This window comes from Sarcophilus harrisii, chromosome 5 (assembly GCF_902635505.1).
Source record: "Sarcophilus harrisii chromosome 5, mSarHar1.11, whole genome shotgun sequence".
NCBI classification, from domain to species: domain Eukaryota; kingdom Metazoa; phylum Chordata; class Mammalia; order Dasyuromorphia; family Dasyuridae; genus Sarcophilus; species Sarcophilus harrisii.
Window position 1 is genome coordinate 63,706,821 of NC_045430.1, and position 25,299 is coordinate 63,732,119.

The window sequence follows — 25,299 nt, forward strand, 5'->3', positions numbered from 1 at the left end:
TAATGGGATAAATTCATCCATAAAATGGAAGAGAATGAATTAGAAATAAGAATTAAAGAATGATGTTTACAAAGAAGCACATATGAAATATAAAGCTTCACATAGAATTAAAATAAAGTCTTGGTATAAAACCATTTCTACTGGAAATAAAAAGGATAATTTAAAATCAATGAAGAAATTAAATTATTAGAAATTCTTTCACCTTACTATATGGTAATAAAACTGTCAATCTAAATGAAATGGATGAATATTTACAAAAATATAAAATTCTCAAATTAAAACAACAAAAAAATAGAGGATTTAAGCTAATATGAGATAAAGCAACTGATGCTATAAATGCTCTCCCAAAGAAAATGTCTATGTGGCAGCACTTTACAAATATTTCCTCATTTTATCTTACAATCCTGGGAGGTACGAACATTATCCCTCTTTTATAGTTGAGGAAACTGAGGCAAACATGGTTAAATGAGTTGTTCAGGATCACACAATTAGTAAGTGTCTGAGATCAAATTTGAATTCAAGTCTTACTGTCTCCAGGTGCAATACTCTATCCACTCTGCCACCTAGTGACTCTAGGAAAGATTTGTTTATTCCCAGCTATAGGAATAAACAGTTATTCCTTAATTTGATATATATTTTTTATCTTAAACAAAAAGTCAGCATTAGTTATAACAGGGATAAAGCAGATGCCTTTCCAATAGAACCAGGAATAAAATAAATACTCATTTATCTAAGTCCTATATTCATTTGGAGACTATCTTGGCAAATTGTTTCAAATGTTGGTCTTTACCTAGTTTCTGCCAGATTGCTTTCTAGTTTCTATGATAGTTTTTATTATTTATTGATTTCTTGTCTGAACAGTCAACTTCTTTGGGTTTATCAAATATTAATCTATAGTGTTCATTTGCTTCCACATATTGCATACCATTATTACTCAACATAGTGCTAAATAAATGCTAGCATTTAGAATGAAAAATATCCTCTATATTCAAAAGGAGAATTATGAGGATTAACTGTGATAATATTTGTAAAATAAAATCACTTTAGCACAGTGCCTGGTATATAGAAGGTACTATAAAATGTTTATTCCTTTCCCTTCCATCTCCTATGCTAAGGAAATCATTGGCTCAAGTCTAATTTTGCTGAGCTGTAGTTACAGTGCCCATCTGGAACTTTTAGGTGCTTACAAAGTGCTTCACAAAAGGAAAGGTAACATAAAATGAGACCAAAAAAAAGGCAAATGCCAAATACTGAAGGGGTTATGCCATATAACCATTGGTTCTCAAAGTATGGTCTAGAGAATCCTGGGGATCTCTGAAACTCTTTTAGAGGGTCTACAAATTAAAAAATAGTTTTTATTTCCAATATGGTAACTGTCTATAAATATAATCCAGATAAACAAAAGCGCTTTAGAGAGATCCTCAATAATTTTTAATAGGATAAAGAAACTGAAAACAAAAGTTTGAGAACCACTGGGTTATGGGAAACGGGTATATTAATTCTCTGTTGGTAGTGATCACTATTCTAGAAAGCAATTTGGAACTATGCCCCAAAATTATCAAATTGTATCCTTCAACCCCATAATATCAAAATTAGATCTATATCCTCAAAGAGATAAAAGAAGAGTAAAAAATCTATATATACAAAATATTTTTTCAGAGATAAAGAATTGGAAACTGAGGGGATACTCCTCAGTTGGGGAATGGCTAATCAATTTATGGTAGCATATGTGATGAATGCTATTTTAATATAACAAAATGATGAAAGGAATAGTTTCAGAGAAACCTGGGGAAACTTATATGAACTGATACAGAATGAAGTGAGCAGAATCAGTAGAACAATTTATACTCTAACAACAATATTGTAAATACAACTGTGAAAGACTTCAGAACTCTGACCAACATGAAGACCTACCATGATCTCATAAAATTCATGATGAAACATGCTACCCACCCCTTGATAGAGAGGTGATGAACTCAGAGTAACAAGGCCAATGGGGGAATTTGTTTTGCTTGACTATGACATGATTGGAACAAGTGTTTTGTTTTTCCTTCTTTCTCAATTGAAAAGTTGGGAGAGATACAAAGGAGTTTTTCATTGACTTAAAAAAATTAATTAAAAATTCTTTGGGGAGGTATAGCATCATATCTACGTGGACTTAAGTTGTATCATAAAATATTAAGATATAATATTATGTCATTGTCCATGTCTAAAATCTACCTTTATCAAAGGTTTCACCAGTTTCTAAGAGAAAACTAAATCAAAGTTCAGGGATAAATTCCTAAATCCCTAATGATAAACTGTGATGATTGAATTTTCTTGCTATTGAGTCATTTCAGTTGTGTCCAGTGTTCAGCTGGGTGTTTGAAACCCCATTTGGGGTTTTATTGACAAGACAAAGATACTGTAGTGGTTTGCTGTTTACTTCTTCAGCTTATTTTACAGATGAGGAAACTGAGGCAAACCAGATTAAGTGACTTCCCTAGGGGCACACAGCTCATAAGTGTCTGAGACTGGACTCGAACTCACAAAGAAGAGTCTTCCTGACTCGAGGCCTATCCACTATACCACCTACCAGCCTGGTGACAGGACAAGGGCATCCAATTAAGAGCAATTTTGAAAATTGTCCTTCAAGGAACATTGACATTTTAATTGACAATTATGTTATTTAATTGAATCAAAAGCTCTAACCTAAATTCTGTATCATTAATCTTGACTGAAGAATTTTCCTTTAATTTTCATGACTACTATAAAACTACAAATACAGATACTTGAGATACTTTTATTGAAAAAAGGCTTTCAATAAACAGGAAAAACTATCCTTTGTATTTCTCTAACTGTAGATGTAGATCATTAATATTTTTTTGATAGAGCAACAGTTCCATGCTATATTGTTTAAGTAATTAGGTATTAGCAAAATTTTACTATTACCTCATTAAAGAGAAAAATTATTATATAACAGAAAGGACAGTGGGTTCAGATGTTGACTTTTCCATCTTTTGAGCTGTGTGATTTTAGGCAAATCACCTAACCTCTCTAAATGAGGAGGATAAACTGTTTTTTCCAACTCTAAATCCATGATCCGATTTTCAAGTTTTAAAGATAGAGGAGACTTTTAAAAAAAAGTTTAGACTTCAACAGACAGACTGATATCTTGAATTTGAAAGATGTGGGTTCTAATTGTGACTTTGTCATTTATTAGGAGCATGAGTTTTATAAATCAGTTATTCCCTTGTGGTCTCAGGTATTTGTCATCTGTAAATAAGGCAATTGGACTAATTAACTCTGGGGATCTTTTCTAATGCTTTTATTTTTGATAACTTCCCTGACCCTCTGTTTGTTCATCAGAAAAATAAGGACATTTATGTTTGATTACTCTCTGCCAAATGGACATCATGAGGAAAGTGCTTTATAGACCATAAACATGAGCAATAAATATAAGCACTATTATTAAATGTTTTATTATACTATTCATTAATACATGAATAATAACCCTAAGGTGAAATGAGCCCCAAGAGATCTATAGAATTTTCACCTAACTGCACTACTTGAAGTTCATGAAAATGTGAAATTACATCTTTATTTTCCCTAACCTTTAACTGAAAAATTAGCATTTCTTTCAATCATTTAAAAAACATTCTGCTAAGTGGTCCATATCTTTTAACAGAATGCCAAAGGATCCATGATACAAAAGAGGTTTAAAATCTCTAGTGCAATCTCTTCATTTTATACTGACATTCAGTGTAGAAGGAAACTGAGGTATAGTGACTTGCCTGAGACCACATGTGAAGATTATAGGGTTACACAAAGGTTAAAAATAACATAGATAGGAGTCAAATCCAGTTACTCTGACCATAAACCTATTCTTCTTTCCCATATATCATACATGTACTTTTTCCAGGTTTTATAAATATACATATTGAACATTCTTTCATCTCTCCTGTGATGTAACTTATTTTCCATCTACAATTCCCTGGTAGGGAAGCAGTTTTTGGAGAAGTAGCTGATAAAAAAAAAATAAATTGGCAGAGGTGAAAGAGGAAGTGGAGTAGTTTCTTGGTTTTTGTGTTATATAGGGGCCACAATTCAGAGTCACATTAAAGTTGTTCATAATCCATCCTCTTAACTCCCTCATCAAGACTTTGAAGACAACTAAATAGCTGAGGGGAATCTAGCTATTTTAGGATTTAGTCATTTGTTCTGGGTTTGGGCCCCTCACAAAAATCTCTAGCAAAGTCCATGCCCAGAACTCCGGAAGAGAACTATTGACACATTTACAACTAAAAACAGAACCTCCTTTTCCGACTGGTGTGGACAATTAAAGGCTCCTACAAATGTCTATGAAATTTCCCTATGCAACTCTGTGTCTATTTGTGTTACTAAAGCCCTGTAACAAAAGCTACTTATTCCATTGAGGCAACAGCAGCCAGAAAGGTCTTATCTCCTCTCAATTCCCCTCAAATCTTTCACCTCCATTCCCCTACCTGCTCATCTTGCAAAATCTGAGCTAGAGATCAGATTTCTTTGTAGAGCTATACAGAAAATCTAAGCTATTCTTATAGGATCTTTGATTTTAGACTGGAGAAGACCCTTTAAGTTCATAATCAATCAATAAATTAACATTTATTAAGCAGCTATTATGGGCCAGGACCTGTGCTATGTACTGGACATACAAAAATAGAGGTTGGGGGATGGGTCAAAAATAGTCCCTGCCCTCAAGAAGCTTACAATGTAATGGGGGAAAATAAAACACAATAAGAAAGTTAAGGGAGGGAGAAAAGGGAAAGAAAAAGTATTAGGATAGGGAACATAGTGGAGAAGTCAGAGAATCTCAAAGTAGTGCAGCAGCCAGATAGGAAATGAGATGTTTAAAATGAACCCTCTACCTAAATGGAAGTTTGTAGTCCATGGCCCTTCTTTTCAGAGAGTAGTGATGAGGTAGAGTACCAAAGCTGATGAGCTCTTACAAGATGAGGTTATTCCAGTAATATAATGGGCTTGGTAGAAAAGTCAGTCAAAGAAGTTCCAAAGTAGTGTAACCAAATAATAAATGAGGAGATACTGATAGAATGTCTAAGAAGATAAGAATAACAAAGTTTGGAGTCATAAAGAGCATGTCCTTTGATAACTAGAATCTTAGGAGTCAGTCTCAGACAGCGAGATTTGGAGTCCAAGATCAGGTTTAAATTTAGCCTCCAATAATACATCACCACTTTATTCATGTTTCTCATCCATAAAATGGAAATGATAGTTCTACTCTCTGAATTACAGGGTTATTGTTGAAGAAAATGTTTCACAAATCTTAAAGTATTATATAAATATTAGGATGCAATAAAATGTTTCTACTGCCACTTTTCTTCTGAATTCAGATATCAAATTTTAAATTCCACTTGGCTATCTGAAATGACCACTCCAATCATGGTGACATTATGTCATCATCAGATCACTGGTCTGGGATTTAAAAGAATAGGTTTCCAGGGGCAGCTAGTTAGTATAGCGGATAGAGCAGGAGGAGTGAAGTCAGGAGGACCTGAGTTCAAATTTGAACTCAGTCACTTAACACTTATTGGCTGTGTGATCCTGGGCAAGTCACTTAACCCCAATTGCCTCAGGGGGTAAAAAAAAAAAAAAAGAAAAGAAAGAAAGCTATAAAGAGAATAGGTTTCCTCAATAGATAAGTGGTCAGAGATATGAACAAATAGTTCTCAAAAGAAGAAAATGCAAATGATTAGCAATCACTTAAAAGATTACTCCATGAGAAAATAGGGACACTAAGGCACTGTTGGAAGAATAGTAAAGTAGTTTGATCTTTCTGGAGAATGATTCAAAATTAAGTCTAACAGATTATAAAACTATATATACCCTTTAACCCAGAAATGCCACTTCTAGGTCTGTATTCCTAAAAAGATCAAAGAAAAAGGAAGATGACCTCTAGGTACAAAAATGTATATAGTAGCTCTTTTGTAGTGGCAAAGAATTGGAAATTGAGGGGATGTTCATCAATTGGGGAATGGCTGAACAAGTTGTGGGATATGGTTGTGATAGAATACTATCATGCTATAAAAAATGATGACCGATAGGTGGGCCAAGCTAATGTAATAAAAATGACAATTCTACCTAAATTAATCTACTTATTCAGATCAAAATCCCAAGAAATTACTTTACAGAGTTAGAAAAAAATAACAAAATTCATCTGGAAGAACAAAAGGTCAAGAATTTCAAGAGAATTAATTTTTAAAATGCATATATGAAGGTGGCCTAGCTGTGCCAGACATAAAACTATATTATAAAGTAGCAGTCATCAAAATCATTTGGTACTGGCTAAGACATGGAGCAGCTAATCAGTAGTATAGGTTAGGTTCACAAGACACAATAGTCAATGACTATAGTAATCCAGTGTTTGATAAACCCAAAGACCCCAATGTGGAATAAGATCTCACAATTTGACAAAAATTTCTGGGAAAATTGGAAAATAATATGTCAGAAACTAGGTACTGACCAACACTTAGCACCTTATATTAAGAAAAGGTTGAAATGGGTTCATGATTTAAACATAAAGAATGATACTATAAGCAAATTAGAAGAACAAAGGATAATAGACTATCTAAGATCTGTGGAGAAGGAAGGAATTTATAGACAAAGAAGAACTAGAGGACATTGTGAAATGCAAAATGAATAGTTTTGGTTATATTAAGTTAAAAATTTTTGTATAAACAAAACCAATGCAGATAAGATTAGAAGGAAAGCAGAAAACTGGGAAAAAATTATACATCCAAGAGTTCTGATGAAGGCCTCATTTCTAAAATATAGAGAGAATTGACTCAAATTTATAATAATACAAGCCATTCTCCAATTGATAAATGGTCAAAGGATATTAACAGACAATTTTAAGATGAAGAAATTAAAATCATTTCTAGTCACATGAAAAAAATGCCCTAAATCACTAATGATCAGAGAAATGAAAATTAAGACAACTCTGAAGTATCACTATATACCTTTCAGATTGGCTAAGGTGATAGGAAAAGATAATGATGAATATTGGAGGGGATGTGGAGAAACTGGGACACTGATACATTGTTGGTAGAATTGTGAACCAATCCAACCATTCTGGAGAGCAATTTGGAACTAAACCCAAAGGGCTATCAAACTGTGCATGCCCTTTGATCCAGCAGTGTGTTTACTGGGTCTATCCCAAAGAGATCATATGAAAGGGAAAGAGACACATGTGCAAAAAAAACTTTGTAACAGCCCTTTTTGTAGTGGCAAGAAACTGGAAACCAAGTGGATGCCCATCAGTTTGAGAATGGCTAAATAAGCTATGGTATATGAATGTTATGGAATATTATTGTTCTCTAAGAAATAATCAACAAGGGGCAGCTAGGTGGCATAGTGGATAGAGCACCAGCTCTGAATTTCAAATCTGGTCTCAGACACTTCCTAGCTATGTGATCCTGGCAAGTCATTTAACCCCAAATGCCTCAGCAAAATGAGGTGTTTCGGGTCAGTTCCAATAAACTTGTGATGGAGAGAGCCATCTACATCAAGAAAGAGGACTATGGAGACTGAATGTGGATTACAGCATAGTATTTTCATCTTTTTTGTTGTTGTTTCCTTGCTTTTTTGTTTTCTTTCTCATTTTTTTTCCTTTTTGATATGATTCTTCTTAGGCAGAATGATAAATATAGAAATATGTATAGAAGAATTGCCCATGTTTAAAATATATTGGATTATTTGATGTCTAGAGGAGGAAGATGGAGGAAAGGGGGCATAAAAGGAACACAAGATTTTGCAAGGTTGAATGTTGAAAACTATCTTTGCACATATTTTGAAAAGAAAAAACTTATTTTAAAAAAGAAAAAAAAAGAAATGATGGGCAGGATGCTTTCTGAAATACTTACACAAACGGATTCCCAGTGAAGTAAGCAGAACAAGGAGAACATTGTACATAGTAGTAGTAATAGCAATATTGTAAGGATGATGAACTATGAAAGACTTAGCTAGTGTGATCAAGGCAAACATCCAATCACAACATAGTATTTCCACCTTTTTTTGTTATTGTTGTTTGCTTGCTTGGGTTTTTTTCTTTCTCAATTTTTTTTTTCCATTTTGATCTGATTTTTCTTCTGTAGAATGATCAATGTGGAAATACATTTAGAAGAATTGCACATGTTTAACCTATATTGGATTATTTTCTGTCTAGAAAATAGATGAAGAAGGGGCAAAATGGAGAACTTGAAAGTCAAATTTTAAAAAACTAATGAATGATATAAAAAATAAATAATTCAAGGAAAAAAAAACCATCATTATCTTTCCAAGTCTTTCCTCTATAGCTTTTGTTTAGCTTATAAGTTTGTTTCATTTTCCTCCCAGGTACTCTTGCAGTCTTTGTAGTCAAGCCTCTTTCTTGTCTGCGAATCTGCTTGTAACAATCATGGTATTATTCCCTTCTCCTAAGTTTTCTTCTTGGATGATACTTGAACGAAAACATTTCTTCATAGTGTTTAGTGATTTCCTTTTGTATTAATATCTCTAGCCTCAGTTATCTATTTGGAATTTGATAATAGATCCAGGTTCCATGCTTTCCCAAATTGCTAGATTAGGTGATCAAGTCCTTTCTAGTCTTGAAATCACTTCCTGGATTTCTGCTGCAGGCTTCCACTTCCCTTGGTGTGTCTGTGCTCAGTGTCCAACTGCAGGCTTCAGTATTTAGAGAGAGCTCTGTGGTTGGTTTTCTATGATCAGGAAACTGGGTCATCTTCTATTCCCCTACAGTTTTCTAGTATCCTGCTTCCTTTATCTACAAGGATTTCTGAATACCACTCCTAGATTTTTCTGGCAGGGAACTGCCTTTTCTGTTTCCCATGGGCTTCCACTGCTGTGATCTACTACTGTTCTTGAAATTTGTCCAATCAGGATACTGGGTGAGAGGTGGAAGGAGGGGGCTTCCAATCTGTTTCTTAGGTAAGACCCTTCTTCAAGCATCTTCTTTTGGTTCAGTTTGGATTGAAAGAGTTCTATGAACTTTCTCTTTGGAATTTTTGTTCACTATTCAATCTGGAGCCCCATTTAGATCACTGACGGGATAGAAAATGAACTGAGTTCCTTTGTACCCTTCACCAAACTTGAAAACTTCAACAACCTGCTATTAACTGATCTTTCCACCTTAAGTCTCTTCCCAAATTCAATTCATTCACACAGTTGCTATGGTACACTGCTTACTGCCCTTCCTCACCTTGTGCTGAGCTTTTGCACTGATTCTCTCCTTCCTCATCTTTGCCTCTTAGAACCCCTAGATTCCTTCAAGATTGAGCTTAGGTGACAGATTCTGCAGAAAACCAGCCCACTGGATGTGCACTCCCTTCTACCATGTCCTTAGTGCTTTTTGTAAAACTTAGGACAGTGCCTGGCACATAATAAAAATGCTTGTTGATTGACTGATAGATTCCTTCATACTGAATACTTAATAAAGGTAGCCTTCACACCAGAGGTACTAGTTAGGCATTGTGTATACAGTGGGGAAGCAAATAAAAAGAAGAAACTTATAATCTCCTGGAGGAATATAATACACACACACACACAAAAAAAAAACAAAGAAGAGAATGAATGATAGAAAAGTCAGAGAAATCCCAAAATAATATAGCCAGGTCAGAAATGAAGAGATAGCTGTGCTGAGCCCTGTCCTTAAATAGAGGTTTGGGAGTTCATGGCTCCACTCCCCAAACAGAGGGACAGAGGGGAGTCATAAAGGGGTAAATACCAATAATTGGATTTTGCAGCAAGATGAGGTTCCTGGGAATGACTTTATTTCATGCTTTAGTTCATCCCATTATCAAACCTGACTAACAGAGGATAGCATCAGGTCCACTCCTAACATTCTTTTTGCTACTGGGATTGTCCCACACCAATTTAATTATGCTTAATTGTTGTTTTTAATCATATCTGACTCTTTATGATCCCTTTTGGGATTTTCTTGGTAAAGACACTAGAGTGGTTTGCCATTTCCTTCTCCAACTCATTTTACAAATAAAGAACCTGAGGCAGACAGGGTTAAGTGACTTGTTCAGGATCACACAGCTAGTGAGAGCCTAAGGCCAGATTTTAATTCAGGTCTTCTGACTCAAAGTCCAGTATTCTGTATACTGTGCCACTTGATTCGTTTAATTAGAAAAAGTAATTATTTTATCTATTACTAAATAGTCGCATGTTGTTCAACATAAAAGCAAGATAGCAACTTGTTCAAGTACTACTTTTATGTGAATTCCATAAAAAAGAATGAAAAGAATAAGAACAATAGCAATTTATTATTATTATTATCAGCATCATTCATGAAGGTATTACCATTACTCCTCAAAGTGTTAGCTACATAGCTCTTAGCAGCCAGCCCTATATGACTGACAGAGCCCTAAACTCCTTGGTAAAGCAAAACTCTTCTATAAAATCATGTTCTTTCTCCCTGCACTCAGCAGAATCAGAAAAAGCTTACTCTATTTGAAGCCTGATTCTTAATGCCCATCTTTTTTCCACACCCATTTCTCTTCACACACTGTTCCATATCGCATTACAAATAGGATTAAGATACTAATCCTCTGGAATACCCATGCAAAAATATAAATGTATTTCTTGGAAGGTATAATGTTTGATTCATCAGGACCCATTAACATGTTGATACAAATTAGTTCATTAGCTGTCACCTAATACATTTCATGGCCAAAGAACAGTACTTTTGACAGCAAGGAAAGGTCTCTAGAGAATGAGACTTGTCCAGGCTCCTAGTGAAAGACTAGGCAACGGTTCTAGGCTCTTAAGGAGCAGGAAGGAGAAAAGGTCACTAAGGAAGAAAGTAGCCCTTAAAGGAAAAGTAGGACAATGAGGAGAAATGTCATCTCTATTTCATCATTTTACCTGATGAGGGGTTTTGCTGGACTTAGAAGTTAGATTCAAGAATCCTTCACCAGTTCTTAAGTTTAAGAAGCAGAAAAAAAAAGAGCCAATGAAGATTCCAAGGGTAAAATTGAGAACCAAGCATGTAAAAAGAGCAGACAAAGAGAGGGATGAGAACTAAGAGGAAGGTGGCAGACTTACCGGGTACAATGTGGCTCTTAGCTCCAAGTACTGCACATTGTCCTCATAGAACTCCTGCAGACCTCTAGCAAAGTACTCTCTGAATACTGGTGCATAATGGACAAGCCCATCAACAGTGATAAAGATGTTTTCAAACCTTGTCCAAATGACGGCTTGATCTGAATATGCTCTTTCGGGATTCTCCAACACCAGTGTGAAGTTTTGCAGCAAGCTGTCATGAAGCAAAAGGGAATCACGCAGGGAGAAGCTTCAGGCAAGGAAGCTTGTGAACTTCCTTGTGAAGTTGTATGATGCTTCCATACCCACATCCTCTTGCAGAGTACTCTCTCTCTCCAATCAGGCAAAATTGACAGAGAAGGGTCATAGTTTCCCTTCCTAGGAATTTATTTCTCAGAATTCTCTGAAATGTCTGAAAGACTTAGAATCAAAAGAATCCTTTTCTTGTTCCACATCCTTTCAGGATTTGATTCTACTCAAGTTATTTGACAAGTTATTTTGATTCTAATGGAGAGTTGCATTATAATATTCCATGAAAGGTTTGTGAAAATGTGTCAATCCCCAACCATATTGTAAGTACCTTAACACTGAAATAATTTCTTTTGCATCTTCTCATAAAACATTTAGGGCTAATTCACTTTATGTTACAAACATGTTCCTGAAGAATTATCTTATTTGTAAATCAAATGGGATTCAATTTCCAGCTCAATGATTATAATTTTAATTTAGTTTTCAAATATATTAGAAGAGCTCAATGTTGGAGGTTTTCATATAAGGAAATTGCTTGAAGCAAGATACATTAGATGTACATGTTCTCTACATACTAGACCCTAAATGGATGTTTTTTGACTAGCTAACCAATCTCAACTCTAAAGTTTGAGAGGCATCCCACCTTAGATCCTCACTAGCTATGGAATATTCAGTAGGTTCCAGTCATTTTGAATCCCAATTTCTTTATCTACAAAAACAAGCAAAATGATACATCTTGTTTTATAAACCCTTATTATAAACCTTTTATAAACCATCTCATTTTATAAACCTTAAAGCTCTGTATAAATGTCAGAGAACTCACCTATTGTCAAACTCTGTGACATTTTGCAGTTGCCTCCTATACTTCTCTAGCAAAATCCACTCTGAGCAGTCCTCTGGCTTTGGGGTTGGAGGCGCAGGGTCAGCAAATCTGAATTTCAGGTTGCCAGAGGGAGTGAAACAGAGATGGCAGTGGGGTCTGTAGGTGACATTCCTCACCAACCAGTCAACACTCAAGATGCCAAAGTCATGGAGATGTAAAGCAGCTCCTAAGAAGGGAGGCAAAACTACAGATTAGGAAATGTCTCACAGAAGTAGAGAATAGATAATCATGTTTCTTATGTCCAGGAATTCCTTGGATTCCTTGGCCAAATCTCCTTGAATTCAAACCTTAATAGAAATTTTTGGCTTTAGTGCAAGACCCTTACTTAACTACTCTCTCAAAGTCCTGTTTTGTTTTGGTTTGTTTTTCTGTCTAAAGTCTCCTAAAACCTACTTTTTCTGGTCCAAGTAGGAATGCCAGTGAGATATACCTGATTTCCAAGCAAATGGAAATGTTGAGCTTTGGGGCATTTCCTCTGTGTTTTGGGAAGCCGCAGATCATTGAACTATAGCCGTAACTTCATTTGCTCCAGCTCCCAGAGTGACCATTCTAAGGTACCTTCCTCATCACTCAGGAAGCCTTTATTTAGGGCTTCAGTGAGAGAATGGCTCCACAGAGAAACTTGCATTTGGGGGATAATTTCCTGAAATATGAAAGCAGTAACAATGGCAGTCTGTCCCTGGAAACCTGCCTGACCAGAAATTTTTCCAGCCCATTTTGTCCTGGAAGTTCATCTGGATCCAAAGATCTCAGGTACAGCCTCATCTTTCTTTTTTTTTTTTTTTTTTTTTTCTTCAGAAACAGCCAATTCATTTATTTCCTTTGCTTAGTGCTGCTTCTTTGTTATAAAAAGCATTCTTTTGGGGTAGAGAAGTAGTCACTGAGAAATCATAATTAAAGAATCCAATCCAACATACACAAATGTATATAGACATATGTAAATATGTACCAGTTTAAGAGAGAAGGAACCATCAAATCTCCATTCTGCACATGGCACTTTGCTAGCATTATGCCTCATCCCTTAGAATAGCTAATATCATTTAAGGCTCAGCCTTATCCTTCTGAGGTGGCAACAGCATTGTTCAGTAGTCTTTTGTTTTCCAATGTAGCGTTACTGATCATCATCCTCAGTCTGCCCTTTTCAAGTCTATGGGCAAGAATGGGAATTTAGTAACATTAGTTCCCCATTGTTTCCTATCCTTTTCTTTTTTCTTGTTTTTGTTTATTTCAATAAATACTTCCCAATGACATGTAAAAAATTTTAGTATTCATTTTTAATATTTTGAATTCCAATTTTTTTCCCTCCTTCTTGCCCCTCTTCCATCTATTGAGAAGACAAGCAATATATCAGTAATGCATGTGAAATCGTGCAAAACATATTTTCACATAAGCAAAATAAAATACCCCAAAAATCCCAAGAAAAATAAAGTTTAAAAAACATCCTTCAATCTGCACTTGCTAGTTCATCAGTTCTACCTGTTCTTTTCCATTCAGTAGAACTGGTAATGGAGAAAAGAATTCCGAAGTAGTAGTTTTGACTTCAAGTTTTATAGATAATTGGGCTTCCCATCTCTTCTTGAAATTAATCCCTATATAAAGGCCCCTACCTTTTGGCATCTTCTTTAAGACATGGAACACCTTACTTTCTTCAATGAGTTTCTTGGCCCGGAAGAAGTGCATACTAGGTGGAAATTGATTTTTCTTCATTGCCTCATTAATCTCCACTTTTTTGAGGGCCTTTAGTTTCTCATTAGCCAGCTCTTCTTGTTCTGTTAACAACAGCTCCCCCCCAATTTGCAACATCTCTTCTTTCCTTATAAGAACTTCCCGCTCATCATCTAAGGGAAGGGCCAAGCAGAGAGAAGAGACCACTATGGCCAGCAGCAGGGCTGACCATTTAATCTGACCAATAAGCACCATCGGGGACACCTAGAAAAAGAAGAAGGATTTGGGTGAATACCTCTTGTGGATAAATCAAAATTACGTGGAACCAATCTGGTGATTCAAGAAGTAAAAATCAGATCAACTGAAAATGAAACAATTAAGGGAATACAATTAAATGAGAATGATGAATAATAAAAAGAACAGCTAAAGGGATTGCAGAATATTGGAGAACAGTCATCCAATTCACTGGACCATACAATCATAATGCTGTAAATGCATAACACTTAATAGCTTTTAAAGTATTTTGTTAATCATCCCATTTGTTCCTCATGACAACTTTGTGTAGAAGGGCTTACATAATTAATTCCCGTTTTACAGATGAAGAAACATGGTCAAAAAAATGAAATGCCTTCCCTAAGGTATGCAGTTAGTAAGTGGTAAAATCAGAACCAGAAACCAGGATTTCTGGTTTCTATTCCAGAGCTTTTCTCATTATATCATTTTACTAAAACTCAGGGCTTTAGTTTTCTTAACCTCTCATCTTAGGTGAACCACTTTACCTTTCTGATGTTCAAGTTCCCTAATCAATTTATCAATTACTATATGTAATGGGACCTAACACGGAGGTACCCTGCATCCTGCATTCTCCTACAACATGGATGAGAGTGATCTCTTTTAATTTGCTATAGAGAGAAAGGACCTTATCTTTAAAAACTGCCAGACTTTCCTACACACACTTTCTTTTCCTACAAACGCCTCCTGCATCCAGAGCATAAAGCTCACAGTTCACCCAAAACAAAATGCTATGAACTTAACCATGGGGAAGAGATATCTTTCTCTCCCTTTCTCTTTTACCCAGCTCTAAGAAAATGGGTTCAGAGTCTCCATGCTGTTTCTTTTGTCCTCAATTTTAAGGTACATGAGGTAATCTTTATTAGACCCAGGAGTTTGAGCGATGGTCATCTTACTGCAGAGATTCTAAATGATGGTTCCTGGGACTTGAGCCCAAGATAGGTTTGGGACTTGGAACTGGAACTCTGCTGTATAGATACTATAGAAAAATAGAATTAAGCTATGAAACTAATCTGTTTCCGCTCCCCAGAAACTGAGGTAGAAGGGGGTAAAGATTTGGTCCCACATATTCTGGGAGTAAATGTGTGTGTTTGTGATTATGCCTTTTAAAGTAAATAATCCTTAGCAGAAGTTAATCTTTTAGTGGCTAAATACAACTAAGTTACAGAGGACATCTCCTGGTGGAACATCATGGTGGTAGCTGAAGCCATTTGCAAACATCTCAAATATTCCAAGAACCTTAAGGTTCCAGACAACCCTGAGATAGGGTGAAATGTAATATATCTAATTTTCAGGAAGTGATTGATGGTCAAGATAATCAGTATTACATATATATTGAGCACCAGTTTATCATATTGTGTTAAATGCTGTGAGGATAAAGTATTGCTATCTATATTTTCATGGACATGTCTTGTCTAGCAGCTATGTGATCCTAGACAAATTATCTAAACTCTGAGATTTAGTCTACTCATTTATTAAATTAGGATAACCATACTTGCATCTATATCTCAGAATTACTGGAAGGAAAACACATCATAAACCTTACATTTTAAATTGGCATGTTACAATAATTAAATTCTTCCTACTTACCCGATTGAGTGGTGGTTCTCCTAGAGCATCAAATAAATATTTGTTGATGATGAAGTATTGAAATATTAGCCCTAGGGCCTCTAAGTAATTAGCTAAGGGTGTGATGGGGAGAGAAGGGACAACAATCATAACAATAAAATAAGCTATAAAATAGTGCAGGTGGAGGATAAGTCTTCCACTTAGGGTGGTGATGAATTATAAAGAATGAAAAAAAAAACAATAAGCCTTTTATGAAATGGAAATTTTAAAGAAATAATAAAAATAGGAAAGGAGGGAAGTGTGATATGGTATACTGAAATTAAGCTTAGAAAGTCACCAAATCCAGTATTAGAAGGATACCAGAAACTATTTAGATATTTAACCAGGACCCTTTAAGAATCTCTAGGTTCCAGATTTGCTTTTTCGTGGTCCCTTGTGCTTATTATGTGCCTTATGCCTGCTTCTTCTCCTGATGCTATTACCCAGGATAATAACAATCCCTGGATTCCTCAACCTAGAAAAACACCAGCATCTCCACAAAGTTCTCTCTATTCAGTAACTTTAAATCATAAAATTTTCTGCCTACTGTGTGAAAACACAGTGGTAAACAGTCTACCTTCACAAAGTTCCATTTTCACTTTACTCCACTCCCATTAAAATCTGTACTGGAGGAGAAGGAAATGACTTTAAATATGAATTTTTTTTAAAAACAAACACTAATAAACTAATCGTCTATGCCTGTGTCACTCAAACTCTTCTGCTACATAGGTCCTTGTCCTGACGACTCCCTGAAGGCAAGAATTGTATTACAATCTCCAGATACTTCACTGAAAAGCATTCTTCTGCATGTTCTCCAGCCCTTCTTAAATTATTGCATCTCATAACCTGTCCCACAGAATTTCATTTACCTCAAGGCAGCTCCAGAAAAATGTAGACAGCAAGCTTCTTCCCCCAGACAGTTGCTTCAACAAAATCAAATTGAGTTCACCAGCTCATTTAACTTCCTGTGAAGAAGTTTCACTTCACTCAATATATTCAGTTTCACTTCAAGTATATATTCCTTCAAACTGGGGATGAAACAGAGTTGAGGAGAAGGTCCTCTGAAAACCAAAAATGGCTGAGTCAAATCACTAGTTCCAAGAAAGTTAGAACTAAGTGACAGAAGATTAAGGCTCTAAATTATGGGATCCAAAAAAGAAGAATGGGGTACTTACTACCAAATTCACTATACTCTTGGAAAACACTTTCTATCTATAAAATTACTGTCGATTACAAAATAACTATGATTAAGTGTGAGAGAAAAGTCTTGAATTTTAACTTTTTAAAGGAGGAAGATGATTGCTATTCATCCCCAGAGAAAGAACTAATGGTGTCTCACTACAAATTGAAGCTTTGTTTTTTTAACTTTACTTTTCTTGAGGGTTTTTCCCTGCTTATGTTTTCTTTGAAAACATGATTATTATGGAAATGTTTTGCATGATCACACATACATAACCTGTATCAAATTGCTTGTTTTCTCAAAGAGGGGGAGGAATGGAAGGAGGGGAAAAGGAAGAGAATTTGGAGTTCAAAGTTTTTAAAACAAATGTTAAAATTTTTTTATATGTAATTAAGGGAAAATAAAACATTAAATTAAAAAAAAGAAGAAAGATGAAGTGAAATTAATAAATGGTATTTGTAGATCTCATTTAAACATTATCATTTTCCTAACATTTAGCACAGTGTTCTATTGAATTGAATTTTCTCAATCTAGGCCTAAAGGTCTTGAAAATAGGCCTAAAGGTTTAGAAAAAAACATGATTGATGTATACTTGGGGAATTCTAGAAAATAACTAAAAAACTGGTTGAAATAATTAACAACTTTTTTAAAAGTTGCAGGATATAAAATAAACTCACATGAATCATTAACATTTCTTTATATTACCAGCATCAAGAGAGAGAGAAAGAGAAATCTATTTAAAATAACTGTTAACAATATAAAATACTTGGGGGTCCATCTGCCAAGACAAATCCAGAAACTAGATGAACACAATTACAAAATACTTTTCACCCAAGTAGTCAAATGTAAACAATTGGAAAAATATTAATTGTTGATAGATAGGCAGAATCAATATAACAAAAATGACAATTCTACCTAAATTATTCAGTGCCATGTCAATCAAACTACCAAAAAATTGTTTTATAGAGCTAGAAAAAATAACAAAATTCATCTATAAGAACAAAAGTTCAAGAATGTCAAAGGAATTGATGAAAAAATTTGAATGAAAATTTGAATACTAGATTTCAAAGTATTTTATAAAATGATAATCATCAAAACAATCTTGTAGGCCATTTCCAATGGTCTTGTGATGGAGAAAGCTATCTGCACCTAGAGAGAGGACTGTGGTGACTGAGTGTGGATCACAACATAGTATTTTCACTCTTTTTTGTTAGTTATTTGCTTGCATTTTGTTTTCTCATTTTTTTCCTTTTTTGATCTGATTTCTCTTGTGCAGCCTGATAATTGTGGAAATATGTATAGAAGAATTAATTGCCCATGTTTAACTGTCTAAGGGAGGGGGTGGGGGAAAGAGGGAGAAAAATTTGGAACACAAGGTTTTGTAAGAGTGACTGCTGCAAATTATCTATGCATATGTTTTAAAAATAAAAGTTTTAATTAAAAAAACAATCTGGTACTGGCTAAGAGATAGAGTGGTGATCAGTGGGATAGATAATATACACAAGACACAGTAGTAAATGACCATAGTAATCTAGTGTTTGATAAACCCAAAGCTTTTGGGACAAGAATGCACTATTTGATAATAACTACTGGAAAAACTGGAAAGCAGTTTGGCAGAAACTAAATATAGATTGACACCTCCACCTGATATAGTCAGACTTGTACTTTAGGAAAATAATTTTGGTGGTTGAATAGAAGATAGACTAGAGTAGATAGAGACCCAAGGCAGGTAGACCTATCACAAGGATATTACAAAAGTTTAAATGGTGATGAGGAAGTAATGAAGGTTTATACCAGGTGGTAACAGAATCAGAGGGGAGAAGGGGAATTTTCAAGAATTATTGCAAAGGTGAAATTAATGGGCCTTGACTACAAATTCAACTTTGGGGGATCATAGTAGGGAGTAGGGAGTAAAACATCTAATATCCGGTAGATAAGGTACCCAGATAACAGGTGGTCGGAAAGTGGTTAGCAATGTGAAGAATTCATATGAGACATTTATCAATCACAAAGGATGCCATCTGTTGATGTGAAATAACTCGCAAGCTAAATCAAATATGATTAAACAAGATGCTTCAGGAGACATGGATTTTTCCAAGTCAGAGGGAAGAGAGATAGAAAAGTAAGGGCAGAGTTTAGAGAGATGGGGAGTTGCTAAACTAGCATTAGTACCTATATGACCAATAAAACTGTGAGTGACCAGCTAAGTGAATGTGAATGATTGAGTCTGTCTTAGATATCCTAATCAAGACTGTCTCAGGAGCTGTGTGACAAAGGGAACAGGATGGATGAATAAAGTTCTAACAATGAAGGCAGGACAGACTCATTAAAGTTCCTGTTCCACATCAGTTATGAGTCTGGAGGACTGTCATAAAGAAAGACTATCCGTGGAATAAAACAAATATCAATAAAAATGTATTAAATTTAATAGGGCCCTTCTCCCTTCAGTCTTCTCTCTACCACGTAAAGTCACTATTCTAGGTCAAACTAAGGCTGGTTTTTTGCTGTTTGTGACTCATCTGCTGAGAATCTCCTAAATTACTCAAGCCAGAAGAACTAATTATGTAGTTAGTACACCTGTTGGAAGAAACAGTTTTTGTTTGATGGGCCTTTTGGCTCCAGTCCTCCAACTGACAATAAAGGATTCCATCAGGGACAGAGAAGAAAAGTTCTTTTCTATACAATGGCCCTAAGGGCTGCTACTCCCTACCTGAATTGTTAACTCAACCATATTGGCTTGTAATGGGAGTCTCTGACTGCCTTCTTCTCTCATTTTATGTTACCTTTCCTTTTGTGAAGCGCTTTGTAAGCACCTAAAAGTTCCAGATAGGCACTGTAACTATAGTGCAGCATATGCCAATGATTTCCTTAGCATAGGAGATGGAAGGGAAAGGAATAAACATTTTATAGTACCTTCTATATGCCAGGTATTGTGCTAAAGTGGTTTTATTTTACAAATATTATCACAGTTAATCTTCATAACAACCCTCTGAAGTGGGTGTTCTTATTATCCCCATTTTACAATTGAAAAAAATTAAGGCAAACAGAAGTTAAATTACTTTCCCAGGATCACATAGTTAGTGACTGCCTGAGACTGGGTTGGAACTCAAATCTATCTGACTCTATCCACTGAGCCATCAGTTGCCTCATGATGAAATCTCACTGGAATGAAGTTTAAGCAGAGCTATTTGATCAGACAATATTCAACAAATTTATTGATGAATAAAGAATGAGTAAGTGGGAAAGTATCTCGTAAACCTTTACTATATAATCCTGGAGATACAACAAAAGCCAAGTCCTTTTGGATGAAAGATCTCAAGAAGCTTATATTCTAATAAAGTAGGTAACACAAAAAGAGAAGGGGTGGCCAGAAAGGGATACTTTGATTCAGAAAGTTACAGGGATGGTGCATGGAGCCAAATGAAGGAGACAGACACACTCTATTCAGGAATAATGGCAGAGTTTAAGGTCTGTGACTCGAAACCAGGGAGAGAGATTTGTCTTTAATAAGAGAGCTATCATGAAAAAAATTAAGCCTAAATAAAAATAAAAAGTGAACAGCTTGAAGCAGTATATGAAGGATGGGACGAAAGGGGAGAGATCTGAATCAAATGAAATTAATATAAAATTCTTAGATTAGAAGATAAATTAGCAGGAGTGGTTGAACATTCAACAAAACAAGATTTAAGGACAACTCAGGAAAAACACTTATAAATTTAAAAGCAAAGACTATAGAGCTACAAGAAAGAGTTTTAGAGTAACAATATAAAAATCATTAGTTTCCCCCCCCCAAAAAAAAATCAAAGAGCCTCTAACTAGCAATTTTAAAAGTCTGTGTTACATAACATAAGGTTATTATGAATGTAAGTTTATAACATAAAAGAAATAATTTTATAATGAATTCATGAAAATAAGAAAATATGAATATTTCAATATATAAAGAAGAAAAAGAGCTTTGTGTATGAAACTAAATTAGTGTTATATAGGGTTTTTTAAAGTGTATATTAAATTTAATACAACGGTAACAAAATTGTCCTATTTGTCTAAATCCCCTTCTCTTTTGGTCTCCTTTGTGTGCTTTTTCAATATGTTGTCCATTTATCCAAGTATCACTGAGTCAAAGGGTAGGTACAACTTACTGACCTTTTTTTTTTTTGATATAGTTAGAAATGGCTTACCAGAATGGTGGAACCAATTCACCACTACACAAATAGTATATTAATGTGCCTATTTTCCCACAACTTCTCCAATAATTAGCTTTTTTCTTTTTTTTAATCATTTCTGCTAATCTGATGGGCATGAGTTGGGAACCTCAGGGATATTTTAATTTGTATTTCTTTTTATTAATGATTTGAAGCATTTATTCATATAGTTGCCAGTTGCTTATATTTCTTTTCATGAACATTGTCCCAATCTTTTAATCATTTACAAATTGAGAAATGGCTCTTGTTTCTATATATCCATATCAATTCCCTAAATATTTTGGCTATGAGACCTTTATCAGATAAATTTGCCAAAAAGGTATTTTCCCCAGTTCACCCTTTTTCTTTTCTAACTTCATTATTTTTGTTTGTGCAAAAACTTTTCAACTTTACATAATAAAAACTATTTCTTTTATCTTTTTATTTTATCTCCAGGCCTTGTCCCCAAATCTCTTTTTCTACCTATAGTTATCAAAATTATCTCTTTCCTTTTTTCTCCACTTTGTTTATATTATTAGTATTTATATTTAAATCATGTATCCAGTTGAGCTTATTGTAGTGTCAGCTATTGTACTCAATCTAATTTCCATCAAACTAGTTTAAAGTGTTTTCTTTTTTTACATTTAATTTTTTTCTTAATTACACGTAAACAAAAATTTTTTAACATTTGGTTGGATTTTTTTTTTATTTGGATTCCAAATTTTCTCCCTCTCTTCTTCTCCTTCTTTCTTAAGAAGGTAAATAATTGTCAGTGTCACTGAAGCCCTGAGTTACCTCCATATTATGGACAAAGCTGTTCATGTTAATTGGTGGGGGTTATATTTTCCTGGATTTGCCCCTTCAAGGCAAAAGGAAACTGTGATTCTTTATGCAATGGTATGCAAAAGAAAGCATCTTTTTTTTTTTTATTGTAACTTTTTATTGACAGAACATATGCCTGGGTAATTTTTTACATTATCCCTTGCACTCACTTCTGTTCCGACTTTTCCCTTCCCTCCCTCCACCCCCTCCCCTAGATGTCAAGCAATCTTACACATGTTAAATATGTTATAGTATATCCTAGATACAATATATGTCTGCAGAACCGAACAGTTCTCTTGTTGCACAGGGAGAATTGGATTCAGAAGATAAAAATAACCTGGGAAGAAAAACAAAAATGCATACAGTTTACACTCATTTTCCAATGTTCTTTAAAAGAAAACATCTTTAAGATGTAAGTAGAAAACCATTGGATCCCCTGGGATACTTGTATAAGGCTCAAGGCCTTACTCTGATTATAGAAATTTACTATAAGAGGAAAAACCAGGGACATGATTATAATAGCGTCAAAACAGGTCCTTCAGATTTCATCCTAAGAGCACATACACAACAGGATAAAGCATCCTTAGTTCTGTTTGACAACCAATCATGCAGTAACAATTCCACCTTATAGTCAGACTCAAGAATAATCAGGTGGGAAACAAAGAAATGGACCTGAGAAACTGAGTCAGAAGGATCCCATCTTAAGCAGAAGCTTAAGTTGTCCTCTCAGCCCTTACCTGTGACAGTTCAGGAAGTCATTTCTCTGTAATGATGGATTACTGAGTTAATGATTCATCAGGCAATCAAACCCAAATTCAGTACTCAAAAGAGATTTCATATTTAATAGCAAATTCTACTAATCACAACTTAGGACTAGATAACATTTATTTTTAAAAGTTTGCCAGGATTTACACACATGGGAAATTTTTATTTAACATGTTTTATATGCTTAAACTTATCCTGGTGCAAAGGATCAATCTTTAAATAAGTTTATAGATTCTTAGTAAACACAGTTCTTTTTTAGAAACTAAATCCTAATCAGGCTCATTTCTCAGGGTTAATGATCTTGCTTATTCTGATGGTTTCAAGAAAACTGGCAAGCTTACAAATTAAAGGGAGTTGACAGAGACCCCAGAGAAGGGGCTTAGTTTGCTGTTGCCCACGCCAACTATTCTTAGTATTTTCATGGGCTGTGCTGTTTGAGACCTCCCCCCATTCTGTGAAGGAGGAAAGGGGTTGCACACTCATACTTGGAGCTGAACTGATAAGGCTTTCACCATTCCTTTTGCTCCACACACAGTAATTACCAATTTTAGGCTTAACATGATGACAATAACTCCAAGTAACTTAGTTAACAATTTTAGAATTTTTCTAAGTGATAGTAAAATAGTTTTAGCTGTAATTTCTATTCCCTTAAATAACTTTCCCTTTTGTTTTAGGGAGAAAAAAAGACAATTCTTCAAATTGAGATAGAACAGATATTAAAATTAACTTTAGTTAATCAGATTCCCTAGATTCTCAGTAAATATTCTAGATAAACTGAATTCTCATTTGATTATTTTCCAATTTACGCAAATCATTTCTCTTTTGTGAGCCAGGAAGAAGGATAGGTGCCAGTTTTTACTGACATGTCCCTCAGAAGTCTGACTTTAGATTGTTACCCTAAAGTTCCCAAACTCTTCTGTTAATACTATCAGTGAAAATAGATTATATATCCTTTTAGTGAGCTTTAGTTAGAGCTCCTTTAAAACTGCTTTTACTATCATATCTCAATCATTTATCTGTTGGTCATATCTAAAAAAAATCATAAAGTTATCAAATATGAAGCAATTATATCCAAAAAAGCAGTTAACATTAATATACATGTTTAATGCTAAACACTTTTGCAATCATGGTCTTCATAACAGCATTTATTATTTCTCTTTACAAATCAGAAAACTGGACAGAGAGAAAATAATTTGCCATAAATTATATAGTTAATGCATATCCACAACTGAAACAGAGAATGGTGGTCTTACTAAATCCAGAGGCTGACTGGCTATTTTACCTCACACTGCCATGCTGGGTGGTGCCAAAGGTACCCGAATTCTTCCCAGGCAGTTCCTAGACAGAATCTGCTGAAAACTGGGATGACTGATACTAGGATATCCCTTTAATAGTAGTTTCAGTGCCAGGGCTCAAGGAATGCTGACCATGGAATGTGACCCCCACTTCATCCCCATTCTCCCATGCTGGCTTGGGGAGGTGTTTGGGCAAGGTTATGTGGGATCCCCATGGCTGCTTCCCCTATTTCTACAAGTGAGGCAGAATTTGAGGTTTAATCTGATCTGAGATGAGAGGAGTTGATAAACAGAGGGATTTGGGTTATATTGATCTTGTTAGCAATCCCCACAACTGAGTTTTTTCAGGACCACTCAGGGGAGTAGAGTGGAAAGGGTCCCTTAATACCTTCTGGGATGTTTTCCCAAAAGAGCAGAAGAGCAATTCCAGACAAGATAGGAGTTAAGGAAGAGTTAGCAAAAAGTTGTTATTTATATGGTTTTTCCTTTTTCTTTTCTTCCAGAGTGGGGCAAATTCCTAGAATTATCCCTTATGTTTCAGGAAAGTTTCTTACAGTCTTAAAATGACTAATTGCCAAACTTCTTAATTGTTGCTTTGAAAATTTTGAGAATCTGCTAAGATATTATTATTTTTTAAAATTTTAATTAGCTAACAGTTTTTGTATAGCCCCCAGCTTGGCCAAAGCTAAAATCCTCCCTCCCCACCCGCCCAGGCTATTGGGGTTAAGTGACTTGCCCAGAATCTAGGAAGTGTTAAGTGTCTGAGGCTATATTTGAACTCAGGTCCTCCTGATTTAATTTGATATAGATTAAATATGAGTTCTAGTATTCTTAGGAATTTTTGCCAAATACAGTTAGAGACCAGAGTTAATCACTTAAGAAAAATTCCCAAAAGTAGCTGGATCAAGAGGAAGAACAGTAGAAATCATTGGACATCCTCAAAGAGAAATATCAGATTCAACTCACCTAATTAAACTTGTCATCAACCTCTTACACTTCATTAACAAAAAGACAATTTTACAAGTAACTCAGAAGGAAAAAAAGTGTGATTTGTGAAGGTAGCCCAATAAATAAAATAAAATAAAATAAAATATTGGATAAGATAAAATCTTATCAAATTCAATGAGTATTTATAATGCCTTTTTAGATGCGAGACACTGGGTATGTAAAGATAAAAGGAAAAAACAATTCTTACCCACAAAAAAGCTTATATGCCATATACATATATATATATATATAAACACACTACACACATGTGTATATGTGTTTATATATTAATGA

The 25,299-nt window shown here is 34.9% G+C and overlaps 1 protein-coding gene across 1 annotated transcript in view; it reads right to left on the minus strand.

Moving 5' to 3' along the window:
• ADA2 (adenosine deaminase 2) overlaps positions 1–16,830 on the minus strand; it is a 35,595-nt gene extending 18,765 nt beyond the window's left edge. Inside the window, exons 1-4 of the mRNA XM_031939634.1 lie at positions 16,645–16,830; positions 13,819–14,140; positions 12,152–12,377; positions 11,083–11,293 (exon numbers count right to left, since the gene is read on the minus strand). Coding sequence (XP_031795494.1) covers positions 11,083–11,293; positions 12,152–12,377; positions 13,819–14,131 — 750 coding nt within the window. The 5' untranslated portion in view covers positions 14,132–14,140; positions 16,645–16,830. The remainder of the gene's footprint in view (positions 1–11,082; positions 11,294–12,151; positions 12,378–13,818; positions 14,141–16,644) is intronic.
• Positions 16,831–25,299: the final 8,469 nt, after the last annotated feature.